The 26,098-nt window shown below is 37.8% G+C and overlaps 1 protein-coding gene across 9 annotated transcripts in view; it reads right to left on the bottom strand.

The window, feature by feature from the left end:
• The window catches only part of CNOT4 (CCR4-NOT transcription complex subunit 4), a 156,749-nt gene that overhangs the window by 69,581 nt on the left and 61,070 nt on the right, over positions 1-26,098 (bottom strand). For 8 of the 9 annotated variants that reach the window (XM_036328584.1, XM_036328590.1, XM_036328587.1 and 5 more), the window contains exons 2-3: positions 15,913-16,178; positions 1,672-1,869 (exon numbers count right to left, since the gene is read on the bottom strand). In XM_036328584.1, the coding sequence (XP_036184477.1) occupies positions 1,672-1,869; positions 15,913-16,086 (372 nt within the window). In that variant the 5' untranslated portion in view covers positions 16,087-16,178. Of the gene's footprint in view, positions 1-1,671; positions 1,870-15,912; positions 16,179-22,812; positions 22,869-26,098 lie in introns of all 9 variants that reach the window. The other variant, XM_036328585.1, reaches the window with a different exon arrangement.

The following is a 26,098-nucleotide window of genomic DNA, read 5'->3' as shown; positions in this document are numbered from 1 at the left end:
TCGCTTCTTTTTTTAATATATTTTTATTGATTTCATAGAGGGAGAGAGAGAAACATCAATGATGAGAATCACTGATTGGCTGCCTCCTGCACACCCGACACTGAGGATCAAGCCCACAACCCTGGTACGTGCCCTGACTGGGAATTGAACTGTGACTTCCTGGTTCATAGGTTGATGCTCACCACTGAGCCACTCTGGCTGGGCAAGTTCTCTTCTGAATATCTCTTACTGAAGAAGTGTTTTCTCATATGAATACTAGACCCATCCTTTTGGCTTTAGAAAGAACCTGGTCTCCTGAAGATCATGTAGCCCACTAATGCCAGCATCCCCGCACCTAGGGTCCTAGTAATTCTTGAGTTACCACTATACTTATTGTCAATGGTAGAGCCTACTTAGTAAAATCTCCCTCACTTTCTCCTCGATACATAGTAAACTCATAATCAATAAACATTTATTATTCTCTCTAAATTGAATTTTATAAAATCAATTTATAAAGTTTAGACTCTTTAAATTTCCTCTTTCTGGGGTCATTAGCTTACTTAGCCAAGTCTGATGATTCCCAACTTCCTTAGCATACTCGTTACAATCCTCCCTTTGATTGGTATCATGATGAGCATTACTTCTAAATCAGTGGTTCTCAACCTTCCTAATGCCGTGACCCTTTAATACAATTCCTCATGTTGTGGTGACCCCCAATTTCATTGTTACAAATTGAACATAATTAAAGCATAGTGATTAATCACAAAAACAATATGTAATTATATATGTGTTTTCCGATGGTCTTAGGTGACCCCTGTGAAAGGGTCATTCGACCCCCAAAGGGGTCGCGACCCACAGGTTGAGAACCACTGTTCTAAATCTTTTCAATGGATACTTAGGCAGATCCCCAAAATCCAGCTCTCTCCTACTGAAGTAAACACTGGCTATCAATCAGCTTCCATCTGCCTTCCCATTAATCTGGTATATCAGAAACTAAAAATTAGTAGATGTATATTCAAAGGTATCGGACTAAAGTTATGAGTTCAACACTACCCTAATAAGGCTGGTGGTGGAAGGAGAGAAAAGATGTAATAAACAAAAGGGTTAAGATCTCCCCTGTCCACAAACAAATGACAAAGAACCTGGCCCACTATATTATTTTCTTTTCATCAAATTCTTCTTTCCAGAAAATTGGCTTGAAATGAATGAGTAAAGAATAATAATAATACAGTATAACAACAGTTCTACAACTGTTCTATAAATAAGAACTACTATTGGGACAAGATTTAAAAGAATACAGATCTCTAGCAGGTTCATGTAACTGCATCTCCACTGTTGGTCCTTATAAAGCTATAAAAAGTAGTTGTGTCACATGTTAGCCTTAACAGCAAAACAGTACTATTATCCAAGTTTCAGATTATTAACACTAAAGGAGACTTTAGAAATCTAGTACAACTGCCTAGTTTTACAACTGAAGAAAATGAAGGCAGAAAAGATTTTAAAACCTACTTAAGATCACAACTAGTTATTGGTTTCTTAGTGATTATTTAAACATATTTCCCATTTTCTCCTAAGTTTCAATATTTTCTGTGGAATTCTGCAGTTGGGCAGGGTCAGCTCTTCTTTCCCAATAAGAGAAGCAAAAAAAAAGGGAAGTTGAGAGAAAAAATAGAAGAATAGAAGAGGACTTACCTCTGGGTCTGCTAGGCGCTGAGACAGACCTACGACAAAGACGAGGTTTTTTTGTACAACACGTACACTTGCCAAATGTTTGCGATTTTCTGATATTTTCTGTTTTCTCTCATTTTGCTTCTGTTTTTTCTCATTCTTTATCCTTTGCAGTTCTTCCTGGGAGAGTGGTTTATAAACTGCTGGGTCTTCTGGATATGGCTTTAAGCATAAAACAAAGAAGTTAGCATTAAATAAATATAAATATTATACAAATAATAATTATCAAATTCTGGATGATGGATAAGTGGTTATTTGTTACATCTCCCCTTTTCTGAATTTTTTAATTGCTTAAAATATTTTTATTTAATAAAACTTAAATAACAATTTTAAATACTTTTTTCTACCTTAGCATTACTTTTAGTGCTAAAACTTAAACCATTTCTAAAATTAAAAAACACACACAAAAAAACAATCTTGGGATCCCTGAGCACACAGTTTACAGAAAAATTAAAATTCTAAGGTACTGTGTAAGAGGCAAAAGTATTAAGTTTTCTCATCTAAGTATTAGTTTATGTATTACAAGCAACAAATATTTAATGAAAACCTACTATATGCTAAAAGATCAATGAAGTACTTGTTTTTCAACACAGTCCTAATCAAAGAGAAACACAAAAGGGGAAATAAATATAATACATAGAAACTCTGGCTCAGGAGTTTGAATTTAGTTTCAATACCTACTAGCCATGTGGTTGTAGGCAAGTTAATCAAACTCTATGCCTCAGTATCCTCACAAGTAAAATGAATATAATCTTAAAGGCTGGTCTAAAGATAAAATGACACTCATAAAGCAATTATTATTATAACTAGAGGCCCGGTGCACAAATATTTGTGCACTCGGGGGGAAGGGGGGTCACTCAGCCCGGCCTGTGCCCTCTAGCAGTCTGGGACCCCTCGGGAAATAACGACCTGCTGGCTTACACCTGCTCCCGGGTGGCAGAGGGCAGGCCCAATCCCTAGGTGCAGCCCCTGGTCGGGCTCAGAGCAGGGTCGATTGGGGGGTTGGGGCACCACCCCCTGTCACACTCAAGGCAGGGTCGATGGGGAGGTTGTGGCGCGACCCCGTCACGCACAGAGCAGGGCCAATCCGGGGGTTGAGGAGCTCCCCCCCTGTCACTCACAGAGTAGGTCCGATAGGGGAGTTGGGGCACCGTCCCCTGTCACACACAGAGCAGGGTGGATCAGTGGGTTGGGGCGCCACCCTCTATCACCCACAGAGCAGGGCCAATTAGGGGATTGGGGCACAGCCACTGTCACACTCAGGGCAGGGCTGATGGGGAGGTTATGGCTCTACCCCATCACACACAGAGCAGGGCCCGTGGGGGGGGGGGGATTGGGGCGCCACCCTCTATCACCCACAGAGCAGGGCCGATCAGGGAGTTGGGGTGCCGCCACTCTCACACTCAGGGCAGGGCCGATGGGGAGGTTATGGCTCTACCCCGTCACACACAGAGCAGGGCCCGGGGGGGGGGGGGGGGGTTGGGGTGCCACACTCTGTCACACACAGAGCAGGGCCGATCAGGGTGTTTGGGCGCTGCCCCGTCATGCTGATCCCGGTGCCGGGAGGCCTCTCGGCTCCGCTGATCCCGGTGCCGGGAGGCATATTACCCTTTTACTATATAGGGTAGAGGCCTGGTGCATGGGTGGGTGCCAGCTCGTTTGCCCTGAAGGGTGTCCCGGATCAGGGTGGGGGTCCCCACTGGGGTGCCTGGCCAGCCTGGGTGAGGGGATGATGGCTGTTTGCAGCTGGTCACACACCCATCAGGGTGGGGGTCCCCACTGGGGTGCCTGGCCAGTCTGGGTGAGGGGCTGAGGGCTGTTTTCAGGCTGGGGGTGACTGAACTCCCAAACGCTCCTTTTTTCCTTTTTTTTTTTTATTCTGGGCCAGCTTTAGCTTGAGGCTTGGCTCCAGCTCTTAGGCCTCCGCTCCTGAAAGTAGGTTTCTGGCCTTTGCATACAATGTTGCGAATCTGCTGGCTGAAGTCCAGTGGTATTTGTTACAATGTTTGAAACTGCAGGCTCAAAGGCCTGCAGCTGCAGGCGGGGAACGTTGGTTTCCTTTGTCACTGAGGCAACCAAGCCTCATGTTAGTTTCAAGCTGCCTGGCTGCCGGCTGCCATCTTGGCTGATAGTTAATTTGCATATCTCGCTGATTAGCCAATGAAAAGGGTAGCAGTTGTACGCCAATTACCATGTTTCTCTTTTATTAGTGTAGATGACTGGTACATAGATATCCTCAATAAATAGTAATTACATTATTGTAATCTTTTCCTTTTAAATCATTACAGTATTGCTTTTACTAGTATTCCTATTATTAATGCCAATACTACTGAATAAGAGCTGTGAACTCACACTGCCTGGCTTTGAATCTTGGCTCAATCTTTACTCTCTCAGAAACCTTAGCTAAATTATGTGACCTGTCTGCCCTAGTCTTCTCTTCTGTAAAATGAGTCATAGTACTTTATTCAGAGGGTTTTTGTGAGTTAAAACAGATAAACACATTTATAAAGCAATTAAGACTGTGTTCTGCACATCAGCATTCATAAGTCAGTTACTACTAATAATAAAAATATTTAATAATAAATAGAAGATGGGACACATTAAATACAATATCTAAAACTGGATATGAAGAGATACCAAAAATGGGAACCACAACTGGTTGGGAAATTGTGCCTATCAGAATACAGGAGTAGGGACCAACAGAAAGGATGCCATCAAGAAAAACAGTGGGAACAAGAAAGAGCAGAAGAAATATCCAAAACCCTGCTATGCCTTTAACATAAAGCACTTTCATCTTTTCATGTATAAGTGAAAACAAAAAATGCTCCAATTTGTGATCACACATTAATGATGAAGGCAAGTAAGAAAGTGAGATTTCGCCCTAGCAGGTTTGGTTCAGTGGATAGAGAGAGCTTTGGCCTATAGACTAAAGGATCCTGGGTTTGATTCTAGTCAAGGGCACATACATGCCCGGGCTGGGGGCTTGATCTTCTGTAGGGGGCGTGCAGGAGACAGCCAGTGAATGATTCTCTCTCACCACTGATGTTCCTATCTCTCTCCCTCTCCCTTCCTCTCTGAAATAAATAAAAATATAAAATAAAATTAAAAGGAAAGTGAGATTTCCCTCTATGCTCCTCAATTTATACTAATATCTTAAGGTCTCCAAAAACCCTGTTCTTAAATATTCAGGTATAACTGGTAATCCTGCAAGATATAAGCACCCATATCATTAAATTTCCACTTTAAAAATCCGAATCTATTTGGCATACTCCAACTTACTTTTGAGTGAGAGGCATATTTAACAGCCAACTCCATACTTTATCTGACTTTTGCATGGGCTAAGAACTTTCAAATATAATGTTAGTACCACACATTTTAGGACCTCAATAAATATGTGCCAAATGAACACCAAGTTAATCTCTAGAATTGAAATTTTAGTGCTGCTAACTTTCTTTAAAAACACACACAACAAAAACTTATTTCAAAATGGTCTCTCATTTTTATTTAGGGAAACAAATGATTAATGATTACAGTAAGTTCAATATTGTAATCAATGATGTAACCTTTCCCCATTTAAGTTTTCTCCCTCTCTCCACTCACCTTTCTGTGCCTAATAATCTCATTTCAAATCTTTATCTGCCCAAATGATTTTAATTCCATGAAACTATTTGAGCTATAAAGGCACAAATTAAAAATGAACTACATATAAAGCAATTAAAATACCTTTCCACAGGATTATTCAGATTTTTCATTTGCACATGGAAAAGTTGTTTTCTACCACAGGGTTTCTGGCTAGTCTTTTTGGAGTGTTTATCACTAAATTAATTTGAAAGCTGTTGCTCTGCATTAACATCTATAGTGATAATCCTCTCCATGAGTGGATCAAACATGTGCATTGCTCCTATCCTAGTTCCACTTCAAAGTGTGGTCCATGCACTGTGTTTTACCAGTCTAGGATAAGAAAAATACAAAAGTTGAGAATAAACATTTGGAAGCATTTATAACAATTTAAGATTGCCACAAATTTATGGACGTCATCAGTGAACTATGCAGAATAAGATGTTTATCAGTGTGGTTATTATTGAACTTAGGTCGTTAATCACAGGACACAAGCTGGGAACTAGGCATGCATAATAGGGCCTTGTATTGGTCCTCAACAGACTTGGAGCATGGGAAGAGTGTGTGTGTGTGGGGGGGGGGGGAATTTGTTACAGTTTCAATTCTGATTCTTCATCAGAGATAGTCTGAAAAACACAGATGTAACTTTTCTGAGACTCAAATTCTTCTGTAAATATGAAGAATTTGACAAGTACTCAGTTTTTTTTTCCTTTGCTAACATTCTCTGATATTGTAAAATCCTGATAAAAGATTATGCAAAGTAATGTAAAAACAAAAAATGCATAAACACACACAAAAAAGGAGGCTGATAAGTACCAAAATTAAGTTGCAATATCAACTCTCATCAAGTGTATTACTGATGCAACACTGGTTATCCTAGTCTTTCTTCTATGTCTTTGCAAGTTTTTGTCAATGAAAATATAATTCCATTAGGCTTCAAAGTAAACTTTGGTAGAAAAATAACTGCCTTATAATGTAAAAAACAATATAGGAGAACAACAAGACAAATTAGTTTGCTATGATTTACCTTCCATAATATCTCTTATTACAGCAACTTACAGAAAGTTATAATACTAGCTTTTTTCATCTTAATGTATCTGTGAAACTACATTTCTGTTGATAGACAATATAAAATATGCTTATTTACTCTCAACAGAAAGGCAAATATACACAATCTTATTGGCTTTAGGTTGCCTAAAGTTTTCATAAAAAGTTAGGAATGCATGTATTCCATGACGCGTCCTCCTCCACACACACGCCATAAATATCTGTTCTATGAATCCAATGATAGAAAAATAATAAGCTGATACAATGAGGTGAGGAAAGGAAGTAGACCAAAGATGAAAGATGAAGCATGATTTTAATAATGGCAGAAAAAGAGTGTGACTCATGAAGCTAGTAACAATAATACTAAAAATAAATATAAAGAAAAGTACATCTGGTCTACTTTTTGACTGAAACACATAAATTAAACTTTATTTTCTAGGAATATAGCATCAAATGAAAAATTACAAGCAGGAAATTTTTCTTTAAAGATACTACTGTGTATTATATATCAAACTAATGCTAAACAGGGTGCCTGTGAAGAAGCATTAATGTATAAAATATTTTAATAGTGTTAATTTGGCAGTAAATTGACAAACTACTAATTAAGATGATTTATAGTCTCTAGTGTAATCACTTAATTTCTTTCATATGTCTAGTATGTTCCCACTTTTATTCCTAATGTATTTACATATGTCTTCTCTTTACTTTCTAATCGGACTTGCCAAAAGTTCGATTATTTTATTGGTCTTTTCAGAGAACCAGCTCTAAACTTTATTGAAATACTGCTTTTCTTCTACAGGGTGTCCCTCAAAATTGTATACACACTTTGAATAATTATCAATTCCAATGGGTTAAATTTGAAAAGAAACAAACATCAATTGAGTGATAAAAAAATGTATGTGTATACATTTTTTGGACACCCTATATTTCATTAAATTCTGTTTAATCCCTATCTTAATAAATCCCCACATTTATTCTTTTTATGCTTTCTTAACCTGAAAATAAGTTTATTTACTTTTGTTCTTTGTTTCTAATAAATGCAGTCACAGCTCTAACTTTTCCTCTTGCTAACGACAGTGAAAAACACTATAAAAAACTTTAAATCAACATCTTAAAAACAATAATGATCTGCAATAGAGAAGCTGCAAGCCAATTTTTGGATGAGAGTAAAAATCCAAAGAGAAAAGTGAAAAGTCTGAGTAACAACAAATAGGGAGAGAGGGACAAATGGGGGGAAAAGGACAGCATTCAAAGCCGAAACCAACCAACCTTAGAAATGATGTGCATCCCGGAAACCAAAAGTCCTTTCTTTACGCTTGGCCTAAACAAAGACTTTAATGCCTGAAACATCCCTGATGCCAATGAATATAGGACCCCCCAGAAATCAAATCAAAGCCTCTCTAGAGGATAGCAAATCTACTCTGGGCCTTGGAGAACCAGGAAATAATTCAATGACAACAACCAAGAAGCAGGCATAAGAAATCACACATATCTATAATAATAAAAGCATAATATGCTAATTAGACCGGACAGCCGAATGACCTTTCAGACGTCCTTCTGGACGAAGCCCCGGCTGCAGGGGCCTAGGCAGAGGCGGGAAGGGGCATTCAGGCAGGCAGGCAAGTGGTTAGGGGTGATGAGGCAGGCAGGCAAAGTGGTTAGGGGCAATGAGACAGGCAGGCAGAGCGGTTAGAGGCAATGAGACAGGCAAGAGAGCAGTTAGGGGTGATGTGGCAGGCAGGCAGAGGTGGTTAGGAGTGATCAGGCAGGCAGGCAAGCAAGTGATTAGGGGCAATCAGGCAGGCAGGCAGAGGCGGTTAGGGGTGATCAGGCAGACAGGCAGAGGTAGTTGGGGCAATCAGGCAGGCAGGCAGTCAAGCAATAAGGAGCCAGCGGTCCTGGATTGCAAGAGGGATGTCCGACTGCCGGCAGTCTGACATCTCCTGAGGGGTCCCAGATTGAGAGAGGGTGTTGGCTGGGCTGAGGGACCCCCCTCCCCATGCACAAATTTTGTGCACCGGGCCTCTAGTAAAGAAATAAAGTTAACATGAATGACAACCAGCAGAATTCCTCACAGACCAGCTACTAGAATTATTGGACACAGATTTTAGAACGTTTAAATAAATATATAACAAATCAAACCCTGACCTCCTGGTTCATAGGTTGATGCTCAACCACTGAGCCACCGTGGCTGGGCACAAAACATTGTTTTAAAAATCTTTAAAACTTATAAAAATGATAAACCTTATTCATGAACTAGATAAATCAACATTTTTAAGATGTAATTTTCCCCTCAAATTGTTGTTTATTCAATGCAATCTCAATTAAAACCAAGTAGACTTTTTGTACAAAATGACAAACTTATTTTAAGAACTTGTATAGAAATGCTAAGGACTTACTGCAGATACCCAAAATAAATTATCCTAATATATAAAAAGCCAGGGGCCGTCACAACGTAAACAACTGGACAGATGACTGAGCAGCAGGCTGCTTGGGGTGCGCAGGCCAGCAGCGGGGTTAGTGAGGGAAGACCAAATGACTGAACAGCAGGCTGTGTGGGGCGACCAGGCCGGCAGGGAGGGCAGTAAGGGGCGATCAGGCAGGCAGGCAGGTGAGCAATTAGGAGCCAGCGGTCCCGGATTGTGAGAGGGATCTCGGATTGGAGAGGGTGCAGGCTGGGCTGAGGGGACCCCGAATTTTGTGCACCAGGCCTCTAGTCTATATATATAAAAGGCTAAGTGACTGTCCCTCGACTGGCTGGTAGCTATGGTGCACACTGCTACCAGGGGGCAGACGCTCAATGCAGGAGCAGCCTAGCTGCAGTCACTTGGCAGCAGCGGTTCTCGGGTGACACACCCCAGAACTAGAGAGGAGGGAGCCTAATTCGTTGTGATTCCTCTCGCACTTCAGGACCCCTCAGGGCAGCAGTTCTCAATCTGTGGGTCGCGACCCCTTTGGCGGTCGAATGACCCTTTCACGGGGGTCGCCTAACCATCCTGCATATCAGATATTTACATTACGATTCATAACAGTAGCAACCTTACAGTTATGAAGTAGCAACAAAAATAATTTTATGGTTGGGTCACAACATGAGGAACTGTATTTAAAAGGGCCAGAAGGTTGAGAACCACTGCCTCAGAGGATGTCGGAGAGCTGGTTTTGGCCCTCCCCACAGGCCAGTCCAAGGGACCCCACCTGCTGGAAGGACCCCACTCACTCTGCAGATGCCCTTCGAGCCACGGTGCCGGCCCAGGTGCAGCAGGCTGGGAAGGGACCACAGGAGGTTGGCTCCAGGGCATGTCCAGCCCGTCTTGCCCAGTCCTGCCCCGCTGAACACCACCTGGGACCACCTGCATTAGTCCCTGCACCGGAGGGACTAATTATTTCCTTTGAATGTGCACGAATCCGTACACCAGGACACTAGCAAAAAGAGTAACAAACTTGAAAGATTTATTATACCAGATTTGAAGCCTTAGAGTAATCAGGAAAGTATGGTATCGACATAAGGATAGATGTAATTATTAGTGGATGGAATACAGACTCTAGAAACAGATGTACACATTTATGGGCAATTGATTTTCAAGAAAGGATCCAAAACCATTCAACAGTGAAGAGAGTTTTTTCTAGAAATAATGCTATAACAATAGGATATCTGTATGGAAAAATAATCTCAACCCTTCCCCCATATTTGGACCATTGTAGTATAATGTGACTACTTTTCCAATTCTGTACAAATATGTTGTGTCTCTACAGTTATTAACTGTGTTTTGTCTGATTATATTTCTGTGTGTATATTCAACCATCAAATCTCCTCCAATTGCTGAAATGGCCTCACAAGACATTTCTTTTGAAAAATACCAAATATTCTTTATCTGGGGCACAGCTGTCATCCTTCCACATTATCCAAGAATCCCATTGCTCCTCCGAACTGTATACCTTGTCCCATGTATGTTCTCTCTTCTTCATCCCCTCATGTTGGTGGGGCATATCCTCTAGTACAGCAGAGTCCCCAGAGAGTGTGTATGAAAGGTAAAAAAATTGAGACCTTTCAGGCCTGAAAATGTTTTTGTGCACCTTTTCCTTACACTTCATTAACACTTGACAATATATGGAGTTCTAGGATGAAAATAAATTTCCTTCAGAAGTGTCTGTCTTGCTTTTGAGAAGTCTGAAATGATTCTGATTCCTGGTCTTTTATGAATGACTTTTTTTTTTTTTTTTTTACTTTGGAAGCTTGTCGAATTTATCTTCAGTATTCTGATATTTAAAAATAAGAAAGTTTGTGCCCGGCACTTGATGGGACTTCTTAATCTGGGAAAATGTTTCTCTGGTCCTAGGAATATTCTTCAATCATATTTTTTACAACAATTTTCCTTCTGTAATACTAGAACACAAACTTATTTGGTATTTAACCTCTTAGATTGGTCATCAAATAAAGCTATATCTTCTCTCAAATATTCTATCCCCATTGTATTTTTGCACTACTTTTTAAGAGCTCTTCTCAACTTTATCTTCTCTTTACTTGAGTTATTTCTGCTATCATATTTAACTTTCAATCATGATGCTTATTGTTCATTAAATGTTTAATACTATCCTGCTGCTGTTTCATGAATGCAATATCTTTTACTATTTCTGAGATTAAAATAATAATACCTTTACTAAGGTTTTCATTTATTTGGACAGTCTCTGGTTTCCATGTGAGTCAATGTTGTATGATGCTATGTCAGTATACCACCTGTGTTCCCACATCTGCTATCTCCACCAGGTATTTTTCTCAGAAATGCTGCACTAAAATGGTATACACAGACAGTCTAAAGAAACATCAGGTAGCCTATGCCATTATTTAAGAAAGCACTAATGTCCTTTTGATTCCATTAGGCTCAACAACTAGCACCAAACAGAAGCACTAAACAATCTTGGTTTTTAAAACCTGCCATCTCTCTGTTTTTAAAAGCTATTAAAGCAGAGAGGCCCTTTCTGCAAACAGGCAGGATTCACCTTGTGAGCCAAAATCAGGAGCCCCCTACCTGCATCTCCAAGTTTATTTAATCATGCCAATTTGGCATTCTAAAGTGGCTTCTATAGGCTCTCTCCCTGCAGGGTTGGACTGAAGTAAATGGTAGCTTCGTGGTCCTCTCCAGGCTTCTATCAACCCAGATGGTTTTCCTCTGTCTTAATACAAGCACTGAGGCTGGTCTCAAGAGAAATAAATACTTGCTGGTCCCTAAGACAGGCAGCTTCACGAATATTGTGCTTAGTGCTCAGCACAGTCTCTGGCAAGGCTAAGCCAGGTCTCAGTCTCTCAGACTCTGTGTGTGGACTACATTTTCTGCTTTCCATGACCCACTCCAGCCATGAGACAGATACAAGCAAGGTCTGGTAGTCAAGAGATGAAGGAGAGAGTCTGGAAGCTGTGGTTCCACTAAGCCTACAACAACAACAAAAACTCTGAAAATTTACTCCTGGGTTCTTTTTAATACTACCCACCCCAATAAATGAATGAATGAATGAATGACTCAGTTAAAGATTATAACTTGGAGACCCAAAAGGAGGTCATCTAATATTTTTTCTATATGGATTTTTTCTATAAATGTTGGAGAGCCTTGGTACTCATCCTTAGAAAATCTCTCACCTTTTCTACTGACCCTCTCTTTCTTATGATCTCATCAAGAATCATTATCTATATATATAAAAGCCCAGCAAACGAACGGCAGAACGAATGGTCGAACAGTCGCTATGACGCAAATATTCCTGTCTATTCAACAGCTCAATGCAGGAGCTGCCCCCTGGTGGTCAGTGCACTCCCACAGTGGGAGTGCCGCTGGGCTGACTGGGGTGAGCAGCTGATCCGACAGCAGGAGCAGGAGCTAGCAGGCCCAGGATGAGGCCGAGTCTCTGCACCTATCAAATACCTGAGACAATCCAGACTCTGGCCTGACCCCACCAGCTGATGCAGGCCTTCTAAGATGTGTTCCAGAAAGAGCACGGGGAGCTGGCATTAGCAGATGGCAAGAGGGGACGTGACTGTGGACCCCCTGGGGAGGCTGTCTTGACGGCTGAGGATCCTGGAGCACGGCTGCCCTGAACATCCCCGATGGTGTCACCAACCTGGCATCACACATCAAGGGCATTCACTCAGTGTCTTTGGGATGCAAAGCTCTCCGCCAGATTCCTCCAGGACACAGAACATGCCTTTACCCAAGACATTACCCCGAAATGTCAGCTCAGACTAATTTCCTCATCCAGCAGCTGCTCAGAGGGCAAGTCCACAGCTGCTCAGCTGAAATGAGCAGCGCACCCACAGCAGGCCACGCGTCCCCACCACCACCACCAGTGCACAAATCCATGTACTGGGCCTCTAGTTTTAGAAATGAAATTCTATTTGTTGATAACTCCCAAATTTATATCTCTATATCAGAAACAAACTTGAATATTCCCATCTATTCAACATATTCAATTAGATTTCTACTAGGAATCTCAAACTTAAATATCAAACTGAGTTCCTGATCTTCTCAAAAGACCTATTCTTATTGTAGTCTTCCCCATCTCAGTTAATGGCTATATTTTACTTCTAGCTGCTCAGTCCAAACCTTGCAGTCAATCCTCAATTCTTCTAAACCTTGCAGTCATCCTCAATTCTTCTACTTGTCCTGCAAAAGAAGACTAAACTTTATGAATCTTTGTATGTCTGAAAAATGTTTTATTATACTTTCACATCTGAAACTGAGAATTCTTTATTCAAAGTTACTGTCACTCAAAAATTTGGAAACACAAATTTCTCAGTCATTTTCTTTTCTATGGTTGTATAACAAACAATCTGGTATCATTTTATTCTTCTTCCTTTGTAGTCATGTATCTCTCTCTCACAAGTCTTTAGACATTTGTCATTATTCTCGATACTCTAAAATTTCACAATTAAAATAAGTAAATATATAAAAATAAAATTTCACAATTATATAAACAGTTGTTGATCTTTTTCAGTCATCTTGCTTCATACTCACAGAGCCCTTTTAAAAACAACTACTTTTTATCATGAGAAATTTTCTACTTTAGTTCTTTATTTCTCCCTATCCATTCTTAGTTCACTGCTTCTGAAACTTCTGTTAGCAGATTAGAACCAATAGATCTTTTGTGTTGCTTCACTTTTCTTTCATGCTTTCTCTTTTTTTATTTTTTGTACTATATCCTGCAAGAAAATACTCAACACCATCTTCCAATTTACTAATTTGATCTTGAAATATATACATTCTGTTCTTCAGCCCATCTATAAGATTATTCATTTTCAAGATCTCTAAATATACTTTTAAAAAATGTTCTTTCTACATGAATATGTCATTTTCTCTTACCTCTTTGAGAAGTACCAATGACACTTTTAAAGGTGTGGTTTTTTTTTTTTACTTATATTAAGTTCTTCTATTTACTGATTTTTGTGCTTCTCTTTCATAATGTTGGTTTTTCTGAAATGTCTGCTGACTCTTATTTGCTGTACATGTTTACATGTGAGAATTCTGTCAATCAGTCTATAAATGCTATTTGTTTACTACAGGATGCTCTTTCATGGCTGTACAGAGGAGAAATTCCTGGACAGGGTATGTCAGTAATTCATCTTCTGACCATAGGCAACCCAAGTTCCTCTAGGGTATTTCTATCCCAAATTTATAATTAATGTTCCAGCTAGAGAGCATTTTCTCTCCCATGTGGTGTAAAAGTTGGGCTGGACTCATATGCTGCTCAAACCCCATCCTCAAACAACTACACCGATATTTTTCATAGGATATTGAAGCACCACTATTCTTACCTTTTTGTTTTCCAGCAGTTTCTCCTGAATATGTTTTTTAGCTAATGCTTCTTTATTAAAATTGATCCCAATGGCCTTCTTTCATTCATATTCCTCACACTCCCTCGTTCTCCCAGGAAGACACACTTTATTGATAACCAGCTTTGCTAAAGTTAGTTTTATTTTAATCTTTAATTTATTCTATTTTTTTCTCCACTTTCTAAGGATATGAGGTAATTCTAGGTAATCCCTTAAAATTGAAATGAATTTCTTTGCATTTCCCCCAAATAACTGATTTTTGTCTAATGACAATTTAACAACTGGTCTTTTATTAAGACTCTACATCATAACCATAGAAAGGAAAAGAGAGAGAGAGAGAGAGATAAAGAAATGTCATTAAGTCAATCACATTCACAGCTCTAGAGTCTTGGGTTATCCTGAAAGTTACCACTTTCAACAAAATAGTTCAATATGATCATCATTTTGTGAAATGACCAGGAACCAATTTATAAAATATGACTGAATATTTTAAACCCACTACCACAAATTTATTATAGATTTTAACCAAAGCTAATGTTAAGATTTTATTTTAAAAAATGAAATGATATACATTAAATATACATTATTAATATCTATTACATGTTATATATACTATATATATGTGTGTGTGTATGTATATATATATACACTATATTAACACTTAAGTAGACTTGTTTTACATTCGTGTAATGTATATTACATAACCACTATACTTTTTTAAAAGCTAGATAATGTACTGCCTTCTAAAATAAAATTCCTCTGGTAAGGAAATTAAAAAGTTTTTTTTAAAATAATCTAGGTATCTAAAACACATTTCTGTTTCCTCAAAATCTGGTAGTAATTAACATAAGAGCTCTTTCAAATGGAAACATAGAAATAAAGGTTTAAATCATACAGACATTAAAGAGAAGGCAAAAATAAATAATTGCATGAAGCACTAAGGTCACAAATAAAGTCCTTCAAAACAGAAATGCAGTGATCCTACTCACCCTAATAGATCATTTACTATACTCTGTCGCACCACCTGCTTATTAAAACAACAAAACCCAGAAAATATTAAAAATCATATTTAAAATTTTTTTAATATATATATTTTATTTCAGAGAGGAAAGGAAAGGGAGAGATAGAAACATCAATAATGAGAAATAATCACTGATAGGCTGCCTCCTGCTCACCCCCTACTGGGGATTGAGCCCACAAACTGGGCATGTGCCCTGACCGAGAATCAAATCATGACCTCCTGGTTCATAAGTCAACACTCAACCACTAAGCAACACTGGCCAGCCAAATCACAGATTTTTTTTAAAGAGTTAGAAGAGACTCAAAAGACGTATTTGAATCACAAACCCATTACCACTAGTTAATGTCTATGGAAAAGTTTCTTCAAAGGCACAGTTTCCTTACATGTACAATGGGGATAGCATTATCAGCCTAGAATTATCATAAGGACTCAAGAAATGAGTTACTTTCTGAACCAAGACTTCTCTCCTATTCTGTACTAGAAAATTAAAGTATATCCCTCACAGATGTACTACTGAATGTGTTTTTCCAATTTTATACCATCCTATCTAAATTCTTTGTCTCTCTACTCCTAATCCTCTTAAGCAGACAAACTGAAGGTCAACCAAGAGGTTATATGACTTAACCAAAGTCATATACTTAGGAAACAACAAAGCCAAGAATTTACTTACTCATACATGTACAAAAATTATTTAAGTATTTACCTTTCTACATGCAGGACAAAGCCCATTTTCATCAGTGCGAATTCGATGCCAACAAAATCGGCAAATCTGGTAGCCACAGGTGCAAGGGAAAAAATTGATATCATCTATCTCCAAGGGCTCCATGCAAAGAGGACATTCCACAGGGTCTTCCTTCGCATCAGGACTGCGAGACATCTTCACGTTTATTAAACAGCAGCAAAAGTTTATAATAACTTAAGGGAGAAATAAGTTCAGCACTGATAATTAAAATGTAGAACTTCAAAGACCTGCATGAGAAGAAACAAAATATACTGTTTACTACTGGAAAAAATAGGATTTTCAACAGTCAATAATCATTTATTAAAAATCTTAATCAGATCAATCTTTGCTATCATCTCAGAAAAGATTTCAGAATGGAATCCTGAAATTTTTTGCAAGAGAAAAAACCTGGCATTATTAACTTTTTGGGGGTTTTTTTGTGTTGTTGTGTTTTAAATATATTTTTATTGATTTCAGAAAGGAAGGGAGAGGGAGAGAGAAATAGGAACATCAATGATAAAAGAGAATCATTAATTGGCTTCCTCCTGCACTTTCCCCACTGGGGATTGAGCCTGCAATCAGGGCACATGCCTTGAACAAGGAAACAAACCGTGACCTCCTCATTGGTAGGTTGACACTCAACCACTGAGCCATCCCAGCTGGGCAACTTTTTGAATTTAACTAAAAAACAAAATAACTTTCTTTTTTCTAGACAAAATATTTATTACTAACCTCATAGTAATCATATCACATTTTAGGGGATTAAGTAATATATAGAAGCATCTTCGGCATTAAAACACAGAGTAAACTGTCTTATCCTTGTCCTAAACATTAGTAATACATAATACTGCCACATAACTAAAGGAGCAAGATATCTAAAATGTATCACAATTTACAAAATAAGCCTAATGGAAAAAAAGGCTCAGTCATCCAAAATCACATGTTAATATCAAATCCTTACCAAAGAAAAAAAAGGCTAGAGTAATTTAAAAATGCCATGCAATCTAACTGTTTACAATTAAATATGTATAATATGTCAATGAAAACTTCTGGGAGAATAGACACATATTAAACAACCCAATAAAAATTAAATATTGTATGTTAAAAAAATATTTTTATTGATTTCAGAGAGGAAGGGAGAGGGAGAGAGAGCGAGACATAGAAATATCAATAATGAGAGAATCATTGATCGCTGGCTCCTGCATGCCCCCTACTAGGGATCGAGCCCGCAACCTGGGAATATGCCCTGACCTGGAATCGAACAGTGACCTCCTGTTTCATGGGTTGACACTCAAGCACTAAGCCACACTAGCCGGGCAATAATGTATCTTTTTAGATTATACAGAGTTGAAAAGTTTAGGTAACAATTTAAATTTAGGTTAAAGCCACTCTCAAAACATTAGGATAGAATCACTATTTTAGGTTTAAAAAATTATAACCTCCAAAATATAACAATGCAATCCCTATCAAAATAACAAAGGTTTGGTTTTGCTTTACATAATTTGACAAAATGATTCTAAAGTTGACATGAAAGAATAAAAATGCATGAGAGTTGCTTTGAAACTTCTGGGGGTGTGGTGGGAAAAATATGGGCATTTGAACTATCAGATATTGAACTGTACTACAAAGCTACAATAATTTAAATAATTTGATATTGGTACAAATATGAACAATAGGTCAAAGAAAATAAATTTTAAAATCTAGAAAAAAAACCATAAATTTATAAATTTTAATATTTGATAAAAGTGACATTACAAATCAATATGGCAAGGATGACCAATTAATAAGCAGTAACAGGTCCTAGCTGGTTTGACTCAGTGGACTGAAGGGGCCTGGGTTTGATTCAGATCAACGGTATATGCCAGGGTTGCAGGCTCGATACCCAGTAGGGGGCGTGCAGGAGGCAGCCTATCAATGATTCTCTCTCATCATTGATGTTTCTATCCCTCTCTCTCTCTCCCTTCCTCCTGAAGTCAATAAAAATATTTTTTAAAAAATAAGCAGTAAGAGGATACTGGTTGATGTACTTTAAGAAAAAAAAAGACAGTTCTGCCCGGCTAGTGTGGCCCAGTGATTGAGCATCAACCCATAAACCAGGAGGTCATGGTTTGATTCTCGGTCAGGGAACATGCCCTGACCTCCAGTAGCGGGTGTGCAGGAGGCAGCTGATCAATGATTCTCTATCATCATTGATGTTTCTCTCACTCCTCTCCCTGAAGTCAATAAAAACATATTTAAAATAAAATAAAAAACAGTATATATGTCACACTACCATCAAAATAAATCCCAAATGATCTGCCTAAAGAAATATACATTGAAATAAACTATTAAAGTGTTAGAAGAAAAAAATCATACAATTTTCCAAATATTGGGATACAGAAGGTCTTCCTAAGCAAAAACAGAAATTCAGAAGCCCTAAAACAGGGGTGAGCAACCTTTTTGTGAGTGCGTGCCAAAACCAGCAAAATCTCTGACTCAAAATTCTTCTGCATGCCACCCCTAATTTTTTGAGAACATGTTACGCCTACTTGATATCTCTTAAGGTGTACATATGTGAAGAACCTTGAAGAAATAATAAAATTCATTTGAGCGACAAAAACACAGTATATGATGAGAAAAATACATTTATTTTTTAATGTATACATGTACACTGATAGTCCGACAGAAAACTTTATGACTCCGTTTGATATTATCAGTGGGACTTTTGCTGCTGCATCACTGATGACAGAGATTTTACATCAGGTTTATATTTCGTGACCTTCAGAGATATGCATGAGCTACTACTTTCATCCGTCAGCCTACTCCTATTACGAGACTTAACAAAATTCATCACTGAGAACAAAGATTCACAAGCATATGTGGATGAAACCAAAACACTGGTCGGATCTAGGAAGGCAGGGAGAGTTAAGGCAGAGGCATAAAAATTGCTCTTCACCTCTCTCGTCAATCCATGTCTATGGTCTTTAAGATAACTTGTTATGTAAAATTATTTATTTATCTAAGATGCACCTACACTGAATTTATCTGAAAAATTAAAAAGTTGATATTTTTTTTTTACTTTTTTTTTTTAATTTATTGCTTAAAGTATTACAAAGGGTATTACATATGTGTCCATTTTATCCCCCCGCCCTAGACAGTCCCCTAGCCTCCCCTATCCCCCAATGTCTTATGTCCACTGGTTATGCTTATATGCATGCATACAAGTCCTTTAGTTGATCTCTTACCCCCCTACCTCCTGCCCCCCAACCCTCCCCGGCCTTCCTGCTGCAGTTTGACAATCTGTTTGAGGCAGCTCTGCCCCTGTATCTATTATTGTTCAAAAGTTTATAATGGTCTCTATTATCCATGAATGAGTGAGATCATGTGGTATTTTTCCTTCATTGACTGGCTTATTTCACTTAGCATAATGCTCTCCAGTTCCATCCATGACTTTGCAAATGGTAAGAGTTCCTTCCTTTTTAGAGCAGCATAGTATTCCATCGTGTAGATGTACCACAGTTTTCTAATCCATTCATCTACTGATGGGCACTTAGGCTGTTTCCAGATCTTAGCTATGGTGAATTGTGCTGCTATGAACATAGGGGTGCATATATCCTTTCTGATTGGTGTTTCTGGTTTCCTGGGATATATTCCTAGAAGTGGGATCACAGGGTCAAATGGGAGTTCCATTTTCAGTTTTTTAAGGAAACTCCATACTGTCTTCCATAGTGGCTGCACCAGTCTGCATTCCCACCAGCAGTGCACAAGTGTTCCTTTTTCTCCACATCCTCTCCAGCACTTGTCGTTTGTTGATTTGTTGATGATAGCCAGTCTGACAGGTGTGAGATGGTACCTCATTGTTGTTTTGATTTGCATCTCTAGGATGATTAGTGACTTTGAGCATGTTTTCATATGTCTCTTGGCTTTCTGAATGTCCTCTTTTGAAAGGTGTCTATTTAGGTCCTTTGCCCATTTTTTGATTGGATTATCTTCCTTTTGTTAAGTTGTATGAGTTCCCTATAAATTTTGGAGATTAGGCCCTTATCAGAAATGACATTGGCAAATATGTTTTCCCACACAGTGGGTTTTCTCGTTGTTTTGTTGATGGTTTCTTTTGCTGTGCAGAAGCTTTTTATTTTGATGTAGTCCCATTTGTTCAATTTCTCTTTCGTTTCAAGTGCCCTAGGAGCTGTATCAGTGAAGAAATTGCTTTGGCATATGTCTGAGATTTTGTTGCCTTTGGATTCTTCTAGAATTTTTATGGTTTCCTGTCGTACATTTAAGTCCTTTATCCATTTTGAGTTTATTTTTGTGTATGGTGTAAGTTGGTGGTCTAGTTTCATTTTATTGCATATATCTGTCCAATTTTCCCAACACCATTTATTGAAGAGACTATCTTGGCTCCATTGTATGTTCTTGCCTCCTTTGTCAAATATTAATTGAGCATATTGGTTCGGGCCAATTTCTGGGCTCTCTATTCTATTCCATTGATCTATATGCCTATTCTTGTGCCAGTACCAGGCAGTTTTGAGAACAGTGGCTTTGTAATACAACTTGATATCTGGTATTGAGATCCCACCTACTTTGTTCTTTTTCAGGATTGCTGCAGCTATTCGGGGTCCTTTTTTATTCCAGATGAATTTTTGGAGAGTTCGTTCTAGATCTCTGAAGTATGCCATTGGTATTTTAATGGGAAGTGCGTTGAATTTATAGATTGCTTTGGGTAGTATGGACATTTTAATGATGCTGATTCTACCAATCCATGAACACGGTATGTTCTTCCATCTGTTTATGTCTTCCTCTATATCTTTTTTCAACGTCCTGTAGTTTTCTGAGTACAGGTCTTTTACCTCTTTAGTTAAGTTTATTCCTAGGTAGCTTAATTTTTTTGGTGCGATGGTAAACGGGATTGTTTTTATAATCTCTCTTTCTGAAAGTTCACTATTGGTGTATAGAAATGCCTCGGATTTCTTGGGGTTAATTTTGTATCCTGCTACATTGCCAAATTCATGTATTAAGTCCAGTAGCTTTTTGATGGAGTCTCTAGGGTTTTGTATGTATAATATCATGTCGTCTGCAAATAAGGACAGTTTTACTTCCTCTTTTCCAATTTGGATGCCTTTTATTTCTTCGTCTTGCCAAATTGCAATGGCTAACACTTCCAGTACTATGTTGAACAGGAGTGGTGAGAGGGGGCATCCTTGTCTTGTTCCTGTTCTTGGGGAAATGGTGTTAGTTTTTGTCCATTGAGTATGATGTTGGCTGTGGGCCTGTCATATATGGCTTTTATTATGTTGAGGTATGATCCTTCTACTCCCACCTTGCTGAGAGCTTTTATCAAAAATGGGTGTTGAATTTTGTCAAATGCTTTTTCTGCATCAATTGATATGACCATGTGGTTTTTTTCTTTCAATTTGTTTATGTGATGTATCACGTTTATTGATTTGCGGATATTGTACCATCCTTGCATCCCTGGGATAAATCCTACTTGGTCATGGTGTATGATCTTTCTGATGTACTGCTGGATCCGATTTGCTAAGATTTTGTTGAGGATTTTGGCATCTATGTTCATGAGGGATATTGGCCTATAATTCTCTTTCATTGTGTTGTCTTTACCTGGTTTTGGTATTAGGGTGATGCTGGCTTCATAGAATGAGCTTGGAAGTGTTCCTTCCTCTTGAATTTTTTGTAGTAGTCTGAGGAGGATAGGTTTTAGTTCTTCCTTGAATGTTTGGTAAAACTCCCCTGTGAAGCCGTCTGGTCCTGGGCTTTTGTTTGCTAGAAGCTTTTTGATGACTGCTTCAATTTCTTCCATAGTTATTGGCCTGTTGAGATTTTTAGATTCTTCCTGATTGAGTTTTGGAATATTGTATTTTTCTAGGAATTTGTCCATTTCCTCCAGGTTGTCTAGTTTGTTGGAGTAGAGCTGTCCATAGTATTTTTTAACAATCATTTGTAAATGGAAGATTATAAGAGAGAGTTTTGTGTGCCAGCAAAAGTTACTGGCATGCCATGTTTGGCACGCGTGCCAGGGGTTGCCCACCCCTGCCCTAAAATAAAGATATATGATCAACTTAGCAACATGGGAAAAAAAACAACAAAAAACACATAAAATTAAAGGCAAGTAACAGAGTAAAGGATATATACACTATATGTAATAAAGGGCCAGTATCTGAAATAATTAAAGATATTGTGTAAAGCAATTTTTAAACGGTAAATAAGTCAAAAGATAAAATGAGAACAGAATATGAGTAGTTCACAAGAATTATAAATGATTACAATATATGAAATGGTGATCAACCTTTTTAGTTTATAAACAGTAAGACAGCATTTTCCCCACCAGCCTGCCAAAGAAGTTACTCTCCCCACAAAGTAGAAATTATCACTGATCTACGTTCCTCTTCCTTAACACCTTTCGCACCACATAGAAATCTCTAAGACATATGCCAGGGACCGCATGTTTTCGGGCAAACTGCACATTGTTTAAATAATCATAATGCACTTTAGGTGTTGTTTTTCAGTAATTATAACATTTTTATTTACAAAAACAATTAAACAATTAAAGTTCCTAGTACTTTTTTAACATATGGTACTGCGCAAAACATTTTCCTCTCTGAAGAGGGACCAAACAAAATTTACATAAGTATCTAGATTCGCTCCTTTTTCTATGGGCGTGAAAACGAGAACACTCGTGAGCGGTCCTTAACAGATGGCGAGAAACACGAGAAAACTCCTGAGCGGTACGAAAGGTGTTAAGAAGAAATGGGAACACAATGAATACCTTGCCTTAAATTGCACAGCTATTTGGTGGTGCAACCTGGATTCATTCCATGAAGTCAACCCCAGAACCTGTGTTACAAACCACTTTCTTATACCACCTAAGAATCTGTCCTACATACTCACACATGTGCACCAAGTATTCTGATATGTTTTACAGCATTGTTCATCCAAGTAGAAAACTGCAAACAATCAGTTGGGAAATCATTATGTAAATAATTATATAGCTATAATAAGGTAGATATGTGTGTGTTGAATCAGAAGCTGTCTATTATGCAGTGTTTTTTTTATTGAAAAGTAAGTTGGAGACTAACATACTTGATTTATTTCTCTAAAAAAATAAAGCACTTGAAAGGTTATACACCAAACTGTTACCATATCACAAAAGATAAAATGGAGGAAAGTAGACTACTAAGTTATTTTTTGAAAAATCTGTATTATCTGAATTGTTACAACAAACATCATTTTTGCCATTCAAATGGCCAACTTAAAAAAGAGAAATTACTTTCATCTCATTTAGGAAAATTAAATATGACTTTTGTTAATAATTAGCAGAAAATGAAATGAAATATCTTCCTATAATTATTTCAAAATAAAAATATTTAAAAACAAAGAAATGGACCCTGGCTAGTGTGGCTCAGTTGGTTGGGTGTCATCCCATGCACAAGGAGGTTGCCGGTTTGATTCCCCGTCAGGGGCACATGCCAGGGTTGCGGGCTCTATCCCCTGAGTAGGAGGCATGCAGGAGGCAGCCGACTGATGTTGATGTTGTTCTCTCACATCACTGTTTCTCTTTCTCTCCTTTCTTCTCTCTAAAAAATAATCAATAAACTATACTGAAAGAGAGGAAGGAAGGAAGGAAGGAAGGAAGGAAGGAAGGAAGGAAGGAAGGAAGGAAGGAAGGAAGCTTTAGTGTCAGGTAGCTTTGGGTAGGATGAGAAATACTGATGTCCTGCCATTACTGGAAGGAAGGAAGGAAGGAAGGAAGGAAGGAAGGAAGGAAGGAAGGAAGGAAGGAAGGAAGGAAGGAAGGAAGGAAAAAAGGAAGGGCGGGCATATGTATTTATAAACAATTAAGGCGTCTTGGTTTACAGACCCAGTTTTGCCACTATCAGTTTCCTCATATATAAAATGAGGGGTCTAGAGCCAATCTAATGCTCCCCCAACTTGAATATCCAAAAACTTACCTATAGAAAATACAGACTCAAACACTGGTTCCACCAACAGGAAACTAAACTAAAATAAATTGAGGGGTGCTGTCTACACTTCTAATATACTTTTGATTATAACATTTTATTTATGTAACCACAGCTTATTAGAGTTTTAAGTGAAGTAATTTATGGGATGCTGGAAAGGAAACAATATACGAAGTTTATGAATTGAAAAGCTTTCTAGAAAGTAAATTACTATAAATTAAAAATGACATATTAAGGCTATGCTTTTTAATTGCTCTTTTAGTTTTAAAAAAGTTGGGAAGAGGATGAATCTTCCAGTTTAGAGGGATAAAAGGAAAAATAATAAAGACAAACTAGCAAGAAGTCCCTTAAGGTGGTTAACACAAAACCAAATACATTTTGTACACTTCTAGCACCATGGAGAGATGCCATGCAAGCCAGTAGCCAAATGCCATCCATCACACAACTGGTCAAATATAGGAGAGGAGTCTGATGTGGTAGAAACACTGGAACACCAAGGAAAAAAACTGACTTCTGTCTCATCTCTTCCACTAAGTGTCTGTATGATTCTGGAAGACACTCAAAAGCTCTAAGACTCAATTTATTCATCTGAAAAAAAACTAAGAGACACAAAATTTAATGGAATTTCAAGTAGAGAGAAATTTCCTTTATGTAACCCCATTGAACTAAGCTTTTAAAATAAACTTTGAAATCAACTCTCTCCCTTCCAAATATCTTTGCCAAGATTTTCATTTAGGGAAGGATAATTTTTATTACAAAAGCTAGTTAACTAATATTAAAATAAAACAATGAGTTGAAACAGTAAGACACAGAATACAATAAGGTACAAGACACAGAAATAAAAGATGATTTTAAATGGAAAAAGATAAGTAAAGTCAATGACTTTCTGGATGAGGTATGAGGGTGATAGCACAGAAGTGATCCATTTTTGATTTGGTAATTGATTTTGCCCAAAAAAATAGTTCCTTTTCATGTATACAATTAATCCTCACAATGACTTGGTAAAAACATACTACCCCCTTAAGAAAGACAACTGAGGCCAAAGGGTGACCCAGGCTTTAAGTAAGTGTTAAAGACACAAATTGGAAGTAAGATAGTCAACTTAAAAACCCATGCCCTTTCCAATATGGTAAGATAGAAATTATGATAACTGAAGTCATTACTGCATTATCCTTGTGTATAAAGCACAAATGTTCAAAAAGTAAAAATTACATTACTTTTCAAAAACTTAAATTCTACATGAAATTTCTACCTCATTATCTGCAATATATCACCTGCAACTAATACCGTAACACAGTATAAATAAATTCTGACATACATAATAATGTTCCTGAATCACCAAAAATCTCACATACCATGTAGTAAGTAAAAGTAAAAATCATATACTCAAAATCATATTAAAAAATTCTTTATCACTCATAAATTGCTGTATACATGACTTTTGCTTAAGATACTGTTCAAAAGATAAGTATAAAAACATAGTAAAAAAATTTAAAGTACTGCAGCCGCTGTACAAAACAGTTTGGTGGTTCCTCAAAAAGCTATATATAGAATTAGCATAAGATCCAGCAATTCCACTTTCAGGTATATACAGAAGGAATTGAGAGAAGGGTCTCTTAACAGATATTTAATAATGCTGCTATGCATATTGTACACCAATATGTATAGCAGCATTATTTCCAATAGCCAAAAGCGGAAACAACCCGTGTCTGTCAACAGATGAATGGATAAACAAAACGTAGTATATATATACAATAAAATATTATTCAGCCATAAAAAGAATGAAATTCAGATACAAGCTACAATATGGATGAGCCTTGAAAACATAATGCTAAATAAAATTAGTCACAAAAAGACAAATATCATGATTCTACTGATAATGAGTCATCTAAAGTAGGCAAATTAACTGACAGAGAAAGAAGACATTACCAAGGGCTGAGGTCAGGAGAATGAGGAGTTATCATTTAATGGGTACTTAACAATGATTAGTCTTTTAAAGGAGGACGGACAGGGTTAAACAGCGGGGGGGGGGGGGGGGGGTGTTATCGCACATTTAGGCTCTCTTATCAAGAAAGCTAACTGGTTGTTCTAATCGTATCTAGTAAATAACACATATTATTCCATCTATATAAACAGGTTCTAATTTTATTAGTAAAGTTAGATAGTTGGCCAATGAAGGTTTTTGCCCCTCTAACAGTTCTTTTTTCTTTTTTTTA

Source organism: Myotis myotis, unplaced genomic scaffold, assembly GCF_014108235.1.
Source record: "Myotis myotis isolate mMyoMyo1 unplaced genomic scaffold, mMyoMyo1.p scaffold_m19_p_11, whole genome shotgun sequence".
NCBI classification, from domain to species: Eukaryota; Metazoa; Chordata; class Mammalia; order Chiroptera; family Vespertilionidae; genus Myotis; species Myotis myotis.
This window is presented reverse-complemented; position numbering and strand designations above follow the sequence as displayed.